This window comes from Clytia hemisphaerica, unplaced genomic scaffold (genome assembly GCF_902728285.1).
Source record: "Clytia hemisphaerica strain Z4C2 unplaced genomic scaffold, Clytia hemisphaerica genome assembly, whole genome shotgun sequence".
NCBI lineage: Eukaryota > Metazoa > Cnidaria > Hydrozoa > Leptothecata > Clytiidae > Clytia > Clytia hemisphaerica.
In genome coordinates, this window is record NW_027103726.1 from 65,722 (window position 1) to 79,228 (window position 13,507).

General features: G+C 34.8%; 2 protein-coding genes across 5 annotated transcripts in view; both read right to left on the reverse strand.

Moving 5' to 3' along the window:
* Positions 1–620: 620 nt before the first annotated feature.
* On the reverse strand, positions 621–2,768 carry LOC136804636 (uncharacterized). The gene is made up of 3 exons (XM_067061239.1): positions 2,486–2,768; positions 1,773–1,935; positions 621–1,365 (listed from the first exon to the last, which is right to left on the reverse strand). Exons 1-3 carry the CDS (start codon positions 2,756–2,758, stop codon positions 821–823), a joined length of 981 nt encoding a protein of 326 aa, XP_066917340.1. The 5' UTR covers positions 2,759–2,768; the 3' UTR covers positions 621–820.
* Positions 2,769–6,455: 3,687 nt separating this feature from the next.
* LOC136804637 (transcription factor Sox-9-B-like) overlaps positions 6,456–13,507 on the reverse strand; it is a 34,867-nt gene continuing 27,815 nt past the window's right edge. For all 4 annotated transcript variants that reach the window (XM_067061240.1, XM_067061242.1, XM_067061241.1 and 1 more), the window contains exons 2-3: positions 11,654–11,906; positions 6,456–8,325 (exon numbers count right to left, since the gene is read on the reverse strand). In XM_067061240.1, coding sequence (XP_066917341.1) covers positions 6,938–8,325; positions 11,654–11,906 — 1,641 coding nt within the window. In that variant the 3' untranslated portion in view covers positions 6,456–6,937. The remainder of the gene's footprint in view (positions 8,326–11,653; positions 11,907–13,507) is intronic.

Below are 13,507 nucleotides of genomic sequence, written 5' to 3' on the forward strand. Positions count from 1 at the left end.
AACATGGGGTTAAGCATCGGGGAGAGTCATGAAAATATTACACGATGCTGATATTTTTGAGAGAATTCTTTAAAAAACACGGGGGTTCGCATCGGGGAAAATTATGAAAATATTGCACGATGCAGAATTTGGAGAGAGCTCTTAAATAGATAAAGCAGGTAGTTTTCGTCGGAAAATGAAATTTCAAGCAAGACTTCCTGAAAAGCACGTCACTTTTCCGGACGAAATTTTTCCCTTTTAGGGTAACCTGGCAATCACTTGGAGGAAACAATAAATCAATGAGAGACATAGTCATAATACCTACGTAGGAATGAATTTCAACAAGATGTGCTCTCTCACCCTATTAATTATCTGTGGTTATTTTTCTTAGAGATTTGTATATTTCTCAAACTACATTATACTAAATAATACTCTTATTTTTTTACAAATAGCCCTGAAATTGTGAAATTTTACTCTGGATTACGTTGATGCTGATGCTGATTTTTTTACACTCTATAAAGTTGTGAAATAACTGCAAGGTTAGTAATAGGTCCTAGCGAATCGGAATGAAACTCCGTTCATTCAGGTTCATTTAGCTAAGAATATTTTTGGATTATTTTTATCAAAAAAGTTAATGGAATAACACCATTCTTATAAACATGTGTTAATCGAGTACTGTGATCTCAAAATATGAAAAAAACTTTTCAATTTTTTACCCAGAGCCACTTTCAACACTTTTTGATTTTACTCACGAGCGCTGGTACAATCCCTTCGTGAGCGCTATCAAAATCAATTAAAAAGCGATCCAAGACTGGGTTCGAGTTTGGAGGTTTTTTCAAATTCATCTGACGTAGTATTGCCATATTCCTGCGTTATTGTTATCGTCAACAAGCTCCGTGTCGTCACATTCAATCCGACCTGGTATTAACTGAACATGATAATTTGTTTCAACGTATAGAATATGTCTATACAAAGTATTACCAGAGTTGATATCTTCATCGTGTGGTATGGTCCATCTACTACAGTCAGCCATCAAGTTGGAATTGTCCTCTGGATACTTTTGAAGGAATTGAGTACATTGTGGTTTTGAGGTAGCGTTAAGCCATTTGATTGTAAAGTCGAAAATTGAATCACGAAATGACTTACCATATAGGTTCAACTGACTTTTGAAATGAAGTGTGTGACCAATTCTATCTTTAATGCAATAAATACGAAATTGTTTAATATTAATATGACGAGATATTTGTGTCAACATTCGAGGGTCAGCAATGTATTTTCCATTATTGACATTAAGGAGATCAGCCATATTTTGGCTGTATGTTGGAATGGTAACTGCTGATTGCTCTGATTGTGAAATACTGAAATTGGTTGCTAACATCCATCCACCTGCAAAACAAAGAAAATAAATAGGAAAATGATTATACGAGGATTGATTCTAAATCAAAAAGTTTTAAGTTAAAACCTAATTTCTTCATGATCCTGACTGACTGAGAACGAGGGTAAATCCATTCGCAGGTCAAAATTGCGGGTTGGTCCAAATTGTTTCAGTTATCCCCCTCCCTAAACAATAATATGTAAATCTGTTATTCGCGAGCTCCATTGAGGCACAGAACATGATCCTGACTGACTGAGAACGAGGGTAAATCCACACTTTTACCCTCCCTCGATTTGCAGGTTAAAATTGCGGGTTGTTCCAAATTGTTTCAGTTATACCCCCTCCCTAAACGTTAATATATAGATTTGTAATTATCGAGCTCCATTGAGGCACAGAAACAAGGAAATAAAGGTTGTACCTTGATCAAAATCTTGGTCACAATATACCTGTACTGGTATATCCATTTGAATCCAATAGAATCCTGAGCCTAGACTTGGATAAGAAGCTTTTAAAGATTTACATGACTTGGCTGGCTTTTCTTCACTTGAACCATCGTTTTCAATTGTTTCATCTAGACAGAACTAAAAATGAAATGATTAGAATGTCTATTCCTACTATACGAAATAAAGTTTTTTTAAACCCAATTCAGGATACTTGAAAGTCAAAAAGGTATGCTCCTTTCTCTATCCTCTGATTTTTGCCAAATAGTGTTCATAGAATGGGAGATTGTTTCTTTCCAGATTAGGGATGAATGTCAAAATGAGCTTTTTAGCGCGGTGATTAGCTAAAGAAAGACAATCGCACAGAAACAAACATCTATCATAAACTTAGACATTAGAACCCAATCGCTTTCGCTTTTTGGCTAAAAGTTCACGCGGTTTTTGAATGTTTTGGCTGAACAACCAGGTCAGATCATAGCCAGCTCCTGTCAATCCTGATTGTTAATCTACCACTATGATTTCTCTGGCCGGTTTGCACCTAAAATCATGGCGAGTTTTTTACGTCACTGAATCTCTTAGAGAGTTTTGTACAAAGAAAAGTGGCGTCAAAGAATCAAAACAATAATGCAATGTTTCGGTACATCTTGTCTACGCTACTGTCAGGGGTACCAACAAAGGAAGATAGACTAACCTTCTTAATCAGTGTACTGCTAGTAGCACCATTCTCTTGTTGTGACCAAGATGTTTCTTCGTTTGAGCAGTAACATTTGGTACCATTTACCATTAAAGCTGCTTTAAATTTCTTATTCATACACAGTAAAGTGCATTCGATTTTCGAACGAGCTTTAGTACCAGGGATGCTATAAACGCTAGTCATTTGATCGTCTCTGATTTGGATAGGATTCTCGGTCAAGTAGATTGCTGATGTTACAGTGATGATGAAATAGACTATAAAAACTTTCATATTGGTTGGATGCATTTTACCAATTTTTCGGTACCGTTGTTTTGTCTAAGAATTTCTAAGATTACAAATAACGAAATTCCGTGATAGGAACAGCGAATATCCCCCCCCCCTGATAGTCATGCTTTTTTCCTCTTTTTTCTTTGAACAAATCATTTTCGAACTGTAATATAAGTTATACAATGCTGCGACACTTTATAATGGGTCTTTGATTGAATCGAGGACCAAGAGAAAGTTTTGATTAAGATTTTTTTCTTCAGAAAATGAATATAAAACGAAAAAAGTATTCAAATATTCATCAGGATAATCCTATCAGAAATTAAGACAAAAAAATCACAATTAGCCATTCTAAAAGCTCAGTTCGTTGCCTCAAGTACATATTCACGCTAACCAATTCACTGGGCTTCCTAAAGGTTCACCGGCTTAGAGCCTAGAACTTCACCGGGATTAATTTTTCATTCAGCAGGCTATCAAGTTGTAAAAACAAAAGCAAAACCACTGTAAAAAAGCCTCAATTTGCTGAACATATTTTCACACGCAAAAATACTGATATAAATGTTGTAAATGAAAGGTCCCATCATTTTCAATATTTCTTTGTGTACAAGAAAGAAAACCTTTTCTAACAAGCAGATATTTGGAGAAAAGAACCATAAGAGGAGGGGGAGTAAAACTAACATACATCAATACATTGATTGAGAAAAATCAAATTAGAAATATAGTGTAATATTCGGTCGAAGTTTTCGAATAAATTAACCAAATATATATTTTTCTCCCTGTTTATAAGAGAAAACACTTTACAGCCCTTTTTACACTGGGGCCTTGTAATTATAGACCTTAACTCTATTCATACTGTGGGAAACGTGACTTGAGATTCACCATGAACATATAAACGACTGGACGTATATCTTCCATTGTAGAACAACAGAGACTTTGTCGAAGTTTTGAGGTTGTTAGCAAGGTATTTCCAAGAGGTATACCATCACAATTTATTGTTTCATTTGATGATTTTAACGAGGCGGCAACGAAGCTAGCAGTGTCATCTTCAAAAGTACAAAGGAGATGGATGTCCAGTCGTCTATATGTTCATGGATTCACTTTAAATTGATGACGTATTAACCACGATCTTCTCGGTTTTGACTGAAGCAAGCCAGGTAACTTCTGGGTTCCTCGGAAAGCCCTTGGGAAAGATCATAAGTTTAATCGGAGGCAAAATTAAACTTGCTATGGTTAAGCAATTCAAACAACAATCCTGTAAAAAAATTAACAAGACAAAAATATTGATAATGCGCAGCAGTAAAGTTTACCCTTTTAAAAGAAATTTAGAAAAAAGCCTTTTTGAAAATTTGTAGCAGGTGATCTCAAAAATTCCTTGAAAGCCGCTGTCAAACTGTGTCAAAAGGTTTCTTGAAAAAATTTGAGTACTGAGGCCACAAATTCTGACCAACTCCCTTTTTTAGAATATAAGACTACCGTGAATAGCACATGTCAAAATCATATATTTACGCTGTGCCGACGAATCGAGATTCTATTCAGCGCGCAATCAACGAAGACAAAAGTAACCATGACGATCATCCAAGATCTTGGATGAAATTCAAAGTTGATATTTTTATTCCCGTCGTGCAAAACACAACTAAAATAAGTCATCAATGCTTTGTAAAAAGAGTCAGTGTTAGAGAATCATAACATAAAGTCTGTCTATTATTTCGATTCAATTAAGGGGGTAGTCATATGAGATTTTGAAAATTGGTGAAAAATTTATCAATTTCGGGATTTAGGGCTTTTTAGGATCCTTTATCCTTCCTGAACATACCCTGAAAATTTCAAGGCCGTAGCATAAATATCTGCCGATATATTGGGTTTCTTATGAGCCCTGATATACAATTTTCTCCTTAGCAACGGAAAATCGTATCCGTTGCTAGGGCCTCATTTCCGTATGGCTGCTCTAAACATAGCATCATGACATACCAAATGAAAGCTCTTTTTACGCCCTTTTTGGGCGTCTAAGTCAATACCGCCTTTTTTTCCCGGGATTTCTTAATATGACGTAATTAAAGATGGTAACCGAAGAAGTGGTATTTTCAAAAACATTCACATTTTGGAGGCAGTCAGCTGTGTTTTTGACATGGAAACTGAGCTTATGTATTGTTTTGGATTGAACTATGATATTATTGAATGTTTCATTTCATTTCTCACATCTGGGAAAGCTTTGGAAGCCTATATTTTGAGTGAAAGCAACAATTTGATTCTGCGAACGGATGTTTTCGAACAGTCAAACTTACACATCGAAAAAAACTTTTCAAAGTGATGGACTATAGACTTTGAATAAAGTTTGAAGCAAGGAACAAAACACATTCAATGATGTATCCATTATGAGTTTTAAATCCAGTGGAAATCTAGTCTTTGATGAATCATGGCACTCATGGCGCCAGAGGCAATCCTGGAAAATTGAGTAAAACTTATGCATGATTGACGTTCAACCTGAAGACACGTTTCCCTAAGATCAACACTGAAATTCAACTGTAAATGATATAAACAGATTTGAGAGAGCACAAGGATGATATATTTTGTTGGCAATATGTTTTTTGATGAGAAAATGCACTTTTATTGACTTTAAAGCCATGTTTACGCGTTGTACGCAGAGTTGACGCAAAATACTTGGAGATTCCCGGAGCACGTGGAAGACCATTTTTTTAAAAAAACTTGGACTATTTTAGTATTTCCAGTACCTTTTCAACATTAAAAGTTATGTGTCAATCCATTTTGGTCAACCACAGTAAAAATTTTGTAAAACGGTCTATGTATCGCAGAAAAATTGAGAAAAACCTCTATTTTCAACTTTCTGCGCCGTTTTCTCAAAACACGTTTTAGTGGGTTTTCGCGCACCTTGTCAGCCTTTTCTCAGGATTGAGAAAAGCTATTGACTTGAAATTTTCAGGGAAGTTTTCCATTATGGTAAGCCTCAGGATGAATGAAGCAGTTTTTCAAAAAAATCATTTTTTGACTTTTAAACTGAAAAAGTACAAATTTTAGGTTCCAGACCCCCTGGCTTGAAATTTTGAAAAATTTTTCCACTCATTCTGGAGACTTTCATAATATTAACCTTCACCAGAAAAAAATTTTTGAATAGCTTTCTTAGCTTTTCCTAAAAAGGTGACACAATATTTTTATAGCTTTTACCCCCTGGACGATATTACCCCCGTCTTTGCTATTTTTAGAATTTTTTTTTAATTTTTCATATCCTTTATAGTTGTGCTACAATTGTGGAAAGTTTCACGGAAAAATATTTACTACTTCACAAGATATAACAAAAAGTTTAAAAAATGACATTTCAAATTTCTCATATGACTACCCCCTTAAAGTGACATTTCCATAATTAAAAGTTTAGTAATTACTGTTATACATTTGGGGATCATGTAAAATATTTCTTTCGAAATAAACTCATTTCAATTACACTTGGAGGTTTCTGGGGAATTTTTAAATAGTAAACTGCATACTGATACAGTCTGCTAGACATTAATATGGTAATATTTACTCTTCATCCATCTTTGATTCTTTCTATAGTGATTAGATTGACACATGCGCGATAAAATTTCTATTATTGGTTTTCAGAGGTTAATATATTCTTTGAAAACTTAACCTCTGATACTCAGGGTAATATAAGACAGCAAAGGATCGGCCTCGGAAATTATACGTAGAAATTGGATTTTGATTTAATATTAACATATTTTCAAAAATAATATCTTTAAGATATTCTATTAGCACTTTTCAAACAAATAGAAAAAAGCTATTTCACAATAACCTATACAAAACAAACGATAAAAACAAACAAACAAAATTAATTCCAGCCAGAAAAAATATCAAGAATATTGTGGTCATTAAATTACAATTTCAAAAAAGTGTTTTATTCAAAAATAACCTCTAAAAACCAAGCTAATTGCATTTATGATAATGATTAAGTACTTTGAGGCTATCTATATAAAGTGTATAGACAGTCAATGTCTATTTTTAGCAGTCACAATAAAAAATAATTTACAAGGGCCATATATTACATACCAAAATGTTGTATCAATAATGTCAGATTGTATATTACTGAAAACAATCTAATCTATTGTTCGAGCTTTTCGTTTCTGTGAAAATATTCACCAGACTAGAAAGTATGTATAAAGTCTGTTTATTTCACTTTTACAGTCTATTATATCCGCCAGAATTTGGATAAATAGAGTCAGTATACATCGAAGATTGCCAACATGTAATTGGTTGCTGATGTTGTTGTTGTTGATTAATTGTGACATTTTGATTGATTGTAATATTGTTTGGATTTTGAATTTGTTGGTTTGAGCTGACAGGTGAGGTTCGTTGCTGTTGAGCGTTTGTGAAAGATGTATATCCACCTACTAGAGAGCAGTCAGTATAATTTGTTGTGTTTTGTTGTTGCAGATTTGTTGCATTCTGCTGTTGTTGTTGCAACGTGTTGTTATAATGTTGTTGATGATTCGAAACATTACTGTATAAACATGTTGAAGTGTTACCACTTAAAACAAAGTTATCTTGTTTACATGTTGTTGGGATATTGGTGTTGATTGTTGGACTTGTTGATGGATATTGGTTGAAGTTTAAATTTTGGTTATTACAGTCAACCCCCATCATATTGGTGTAAGATTTTGTTGAGTCGTATTGGTATGGATTGTATCTGTTTGAAGCGCGGTAATGCCTGGTTGATGATGCAGATACTTGGGAATCAATGGTGTTCATTTGATAATAGGTTGGTGAATATTCATTTCTGGTGATGCTTGATGGATATTGATATGAGGGCATCTTATTGTAGACTGCTTGGGTTTTAGTTGATGACGATTGTGTTGTCTTTTGTTCGAAATTGAATCCTTCAGTGGTTGGCAAGTATTGGTCTAGCGAATGGATGTCGAGCTCGTTGATAGCTGGTTTACTACCGATGCATTGGATGTTGCTTTTGATCATTGATTCTAAAGAGACGTTTGGAAGGTCTATTGGCTCCGTTACAGATGTTTGTCCTGTATTATCACTGTTCTTGTTGCTGCCGATTTCGTTTGGGCTAAAGGGGTTTGAGGAAGAGCACGAAGACTTTGGGCTACATTCAGGGTAGGGGCTCATTTGTGGACTTTGGCCTTCGGAATAATCGGAAGTGCTCTCGGTTCGCTGTTTGGTGAGTGTTGCACCTTTGTCTCCTTTGATAACTCTGAGTAAATCTGAAGCTGTAATTTCCTGTTCATTGTTATCAGGCAAGCCATCTTTGGACTGCTTTTTACGTCTTGGTTGGTACTTATAGTCAGGGTGATCTTTCTTATGTTGAAGTCGAAGTCTCTCCGCTTCATCCATAAACGGTTTCTTTTCCTCCTCACTAAGCATTCGCCATAAACGCCCTAATGTTTTGCTCAGTTCCGCATTATGCAAATGTGGATATTGATCTGCCAGTTTACGGCGGGCGGCCTGCGCCCATACCATAAAAGCATTCATGGGGCGTTTAACATGACGACGTGCTGCACGACCATTGGGTCCAGTTCGAACGGGCATTGGTACGAGGGTCCAATCGTAACCTGGAAATAGATGGATATTATAATTAATTATTTCAGATTGTCATGATACAGTTCTACAAGTTATCCGAGTCTAGATGTTAAAAAAAGCCCTCTTTTTTCTAGCTCTACACTTTAATTTCAAGTGTAATCAACAGAGCAAAACCCTGTTCGTTCTAAAAAGGAAAAAGTACGTCAGAGACATTAATCTAGTATAATAATTATGCGATTGATTTTAGGTCTCGATCAAGCGCTCAATAAAAAAATGAGATTCTTCCCCGCTACCCAGTTCAAGCAACATTGCATGACTCTAATCTTGAACTAAGATCGTTTTAGTGACATTAGATGATTGTGATTAACCTATTGCACCAAAAAGTAACGCCACATTTATTAAAATCTTTTACTTTTTGAATCTTTACTTGAATCCTTTGATTCCGAGTTGTCTGCCATCAGCCAATCCAGAAAAGCAGACTCAATTGGACAAGAGATGAGCATAGATCCAAAAGAACACAAAACAAACTAACATATATCTCTTTGATAAAAATCCAGTGCAAGAATAATTATGGCAGTTGATTTTATTTTGAATAATGTATGCACACTGTATACAATTTGTAGTCCCTATACATATAAGCTTTCATCAATTAGTAATCAAAGTTCATTAAAAACAGCCTTAAGCATGTTCTTTTGTCTTGTTACTGCTAAGTCTCAAACCAAATACAAGTGTCTGATAGCGTCTGAGCAATCTTCTGGCATATTTATTAGATTTGCTTGCATTTTTTCCCGCCCACTCACGATATACCAAAGCAATAAAATTGGAATTTAGAAAAAACACAATTGAGCTGGAAATCATTCCTGTCAGTTATTATCCGGGTATAAAAGGTGTAATATATCATTGAGTGATAATTAATGATGTCTTGTTTTTACTTTCGTCGCTAATTAATGCATTTTAAATTCTAAAAGGCGGAGTTAACTTGTAGACCTTAAGTTCTAAATTTCAAGCATTTTTAACGTCGAATGTTTCAAAAAAAATTCCTTTCACTTTTAAATGTGCAATCTTTTTTCTACACTGTAGAAACCATCTCGGCGTAGCTCGCCTCCTTTCCATTGTGCTGTTATCTTATATCCGGGGACCCTTTCGGACCGACGGAGGTGGGCTGCTGAGGTTTAAAAAATGACTTTGTGTTGGACTCACTTTTTTGAAAACTTTAAACCTGAATCGAACTGAAATTCCAAAATTTTAATAAGGTTATCCACTTTTTCCCCTAATTCCCCAAAAAAGGTACCCTTCAAGGGGATTTTTCAATTTTGGTATTTTTGCGACTCTTCCTGGGACTCGTGGAGGTAAAAAAGATACCCTGACCAACAGCACATTCCCATACCCCTTTTTGCCCAAGTAACCCCCCGGGCTTACATCTCAATTCGTAAAATATAGCTGATTACTGCAGTTACGTAGAACAAAAAATCATCATGTACCAAAAACACGAATACTTTGGAACAGGCTAATGAACCCAGAGACAGTCGATAAGTATGTATCTCAAAATTCACGAAAGATAGACTTTATCCCTTAGTTTGAGACCTTTAAATGTCTAATATCAAGCAATCAGACAACAAGACCCGTAATTCAACAAACCTAGAACCCCAAATTATAGTTCAACTCATAGTCAATGACCAAAAACAAAAGGGAATTTGATTAACCGACAACGCTCTAGGAATGAGCATAAAGAAAGTGCCGAATTCAAAAAGTCGAATAAAACTGAAAAGAGACGCCTATATAGCATTGAATACTAGCCATGCATTAAAGCACGTCTCTCTAACGTGTTTCGTGCAACACCGATACGTTAATTACTAATTGGAATTTCTTGCATTATAAAGAAAGGAAAATAATGTAATAATGATTGATATATGATGATTTTGAAAGATTATATTAAAAGAAGGCGTTTAACATCCTGACGACCATGCTTCGATCCATGATAAACATTCGGTTAAAGAAAGATCTTTTATGTAAATTCCTGTGAGCACTTTGGATATAGAAATTCCAAATTATATTTTATAACAAAAGTATCGTTTCCTGTCTGTAGGATAATCTCATCTTGCAGTCCTCTGGCATATTATATTTGACTTGAATATTTCTTTTGGAAAGATTTGATATTGCTACTTTCTAAATGGAGGCCAAAGATTGACGTACTTTAGACACATTTATATTGATTTTTTTTTACCTTAGAGAGAAGTGTATATAGGTTTTCTAAAATTATAGGGTACTTGATTACTCTTTTCCGTATGGTAATAGTGTAATACCACATTTTAGAATTTCCCCAACTGGCGTTGGAAGTCAATAAAACGTCCATGCAACGTTTGTAACATCCACTTAACGTTAGATGAATGTTGAAAACATGGAATTGGTATACCAAATTTTGAAAATTTGAATTTGTATCAGAATTATAGGTAACAATTGTAAAAAGATGACAAAGCCCCTCAGGAACTTATAACATGACGCTTGAGTATCTATTTTTCATGTTTTTTAATGTGTATTTCCTCGTATAAGTGAAACTGAAAGTAGATTGAAATTATGTCTGTAAATCTCTTCCGAGCCTTAGTTTGAACGTGCTTGTGAGATATTGGATTTATACAATTCATACCGATAATGAGCGATTGTTAGATGACGGGTATATATGATATTTAAGGCTAATCTAATACAGAATTCAAACAGATCAGTGAACAGTTCTTGAATCATCGAAATCTCAATAAGGGTTTGTAGGGGTTCGAAATAGCGTTTTCCCGTCAAAATTTTTGCTGAATCCCGGAATTCCGAAAATTGAAAAAAACAATAACACCGTCACACCGGTTTGTACAGGCTCAAATACCGGCATAATGACAAAAAATAAGGCCAAATACCGTCACCGTCTGATTTTAAAATACCGTTTTCCCGTCTTTTTTTTTCGTCAAATCCCGTAATACCGTCACACCGTAAAAGTACAAACCCCGCCCCTCAATAAGGATGGAAATTCTATTGTTTCAAGCTAAAAAAATCTCTAGTGGAGATTATTTTGGAGAGTAATCTTTAACATTAAATTTCGAATGAGGAATAAATCAAAGTCCATTTCCCCGTGGGGCTGAAATTATAGGGTATCTTAGTGGAAATGGAAAGAATAGCACAATAATTTCCAGTCAAGATTTGCTTATCTGATTATTTTCAGCGGAAACAAAAATTAGAGTAAAATTTTCCACCGGGGGCGATATTTTTGCCAATCTTTCCAGTGGGAAGGGTTCCCTTGTCACAGCCCAACTGACAAGGGGTGTGTAAGAGATTCATTTCAAAAAACAAAACAAAACAACAACAACATTAGGTTCCTACCATTCAAAACAGAATTAACAGCATTTGATATCTCATCTTTATCATCAGTAGGTGATTTGATATCTCCGTCTCCTTCAGGACAATTGCCAATAACATCTTCCCCAAATTTCTTTAACTCGCCTGGTGATAATGGTGATTGACTATCAGATATTGTTGAAGTTGATAGATGAGTTGATGTTGATGAGAGAATGTTGTCGTTTCCTTCATCATTGACTGTCATTGTTTTCTCCAAATCCAAGTTTCCAATAATGCTCTGGAAAGAGAAAGTAAAATTGTTCTTTTCATGACGGTTATAACCTTATCGGGTACAGGAATTTCATAACGTTGACATGTCATCGTTCGTTAAAAGCGATCTTAAAGGTGATCTTAGTTTGTATAGCTAAATGAAACTGACGAAAAACAGTAAGTACACGTTTTATCATTAGAACCCAGTTCAAAAAAATTAAGCTGAAATTTGGGAAAACATAAGAACATCGTAATAGAAGAATTGCATAGTTTGGCAATTTTGTTCAAGATTATCTGAATTCATAAAAAATTTTCATGATTGCAGTAATTTTTTTCCCAGTTTTCAAAATGAGCAGATTTGTTCGGCTTAAGGACTAATCTTCATATGTAATTCTGTATATTCATGTGAATTAATTTCAAGAATGCCAATAAGAACATTTAAGAATAAAACTAGCAGATCAAGGCTCAGCCCAAATTTAGATGTTCTAATAAAAAAGGTTTTAATTGTAATTGTGAAATTGCAAGTAGGGTTCAAGAGGTCTTAATTAAGACAAATCAAAATTCAAAATAGAAGGAAAATCATTTGTTGGTTTATTTGGTTTTAATAGTTAATTACCAATTACCCAAAGCTTCACTAATGCGCTTAAAGGAAGTCTATTACGGGACAATTGAAATTGCGGCAATATAGTAAAATGGGAAAGACTAAGTATGAAAAACCCACTCTCTTTTCAACATTTAGGGCCTACGCTTTCAGCGTAATGACGCAATCGAACAGGAAAAATAGTATTAGATTTACAATGCAATGTCCTTCCAAAAGTGATATATATCTTGGAAATATTTCTAATTAATTGCATCTATTTTTGACTTTGATTGATATCTTAAATATCTCTGTTTTTAAGCTTATGAACTTCGCTCATCTAGCATTGCACGGGTAAGTCTCTTAGTTGAGATACCTGGCAAAATTAAAGCTGTTTTGCACAGATCGTTGCTTCTAGCTTTTAAATTGAATCTTTCAGGCTTACATGTTGAAACCTTCTTACCCTTAAATACATTATGCGTTGCAATTGTTAAATCAATTTTACTCCACTCATCTGTCTGATCAGGGAATCTCAAATTTCGATCCTCTCGTTATTACGATTAATTTCGTCAAGTTTGACTGATATTAGCCTTTAAGATGTGACTGACCATACCCGATAAATAAATGTCTCTAGGGCAATGATAATCGAATGATTCATTAGAATTTATCGTGTTTCCACCACCCTTCATTTTTTTCAAACTGTATAAAACGAGACTGATAATTGTCTTCCTCAACTTTAATATCCATATGCCATCGAGAACCGGAAATGTTGATGGTCCGTTAAATACACCATTCAATATCTTAATGGCTATGGCAATAAACTTTCCTTCTTTGACAATCAAAGTTATCAAAAACTTTCCTAGAAACAGTCAAACCTACTGGTTACTAATCACGCAATGGATGGTAGTAGAATTACTGATGCAGTTTGTATTACAGCGAGTAGCACAGTGTATTAGTATCACACTGTGACGACAAACAACGATTCTTTTTAGCTTACATTCAGCTCTGAAGAAGAGTAACCATTGCAGTCATTCAGAATCTATCATCGTTTC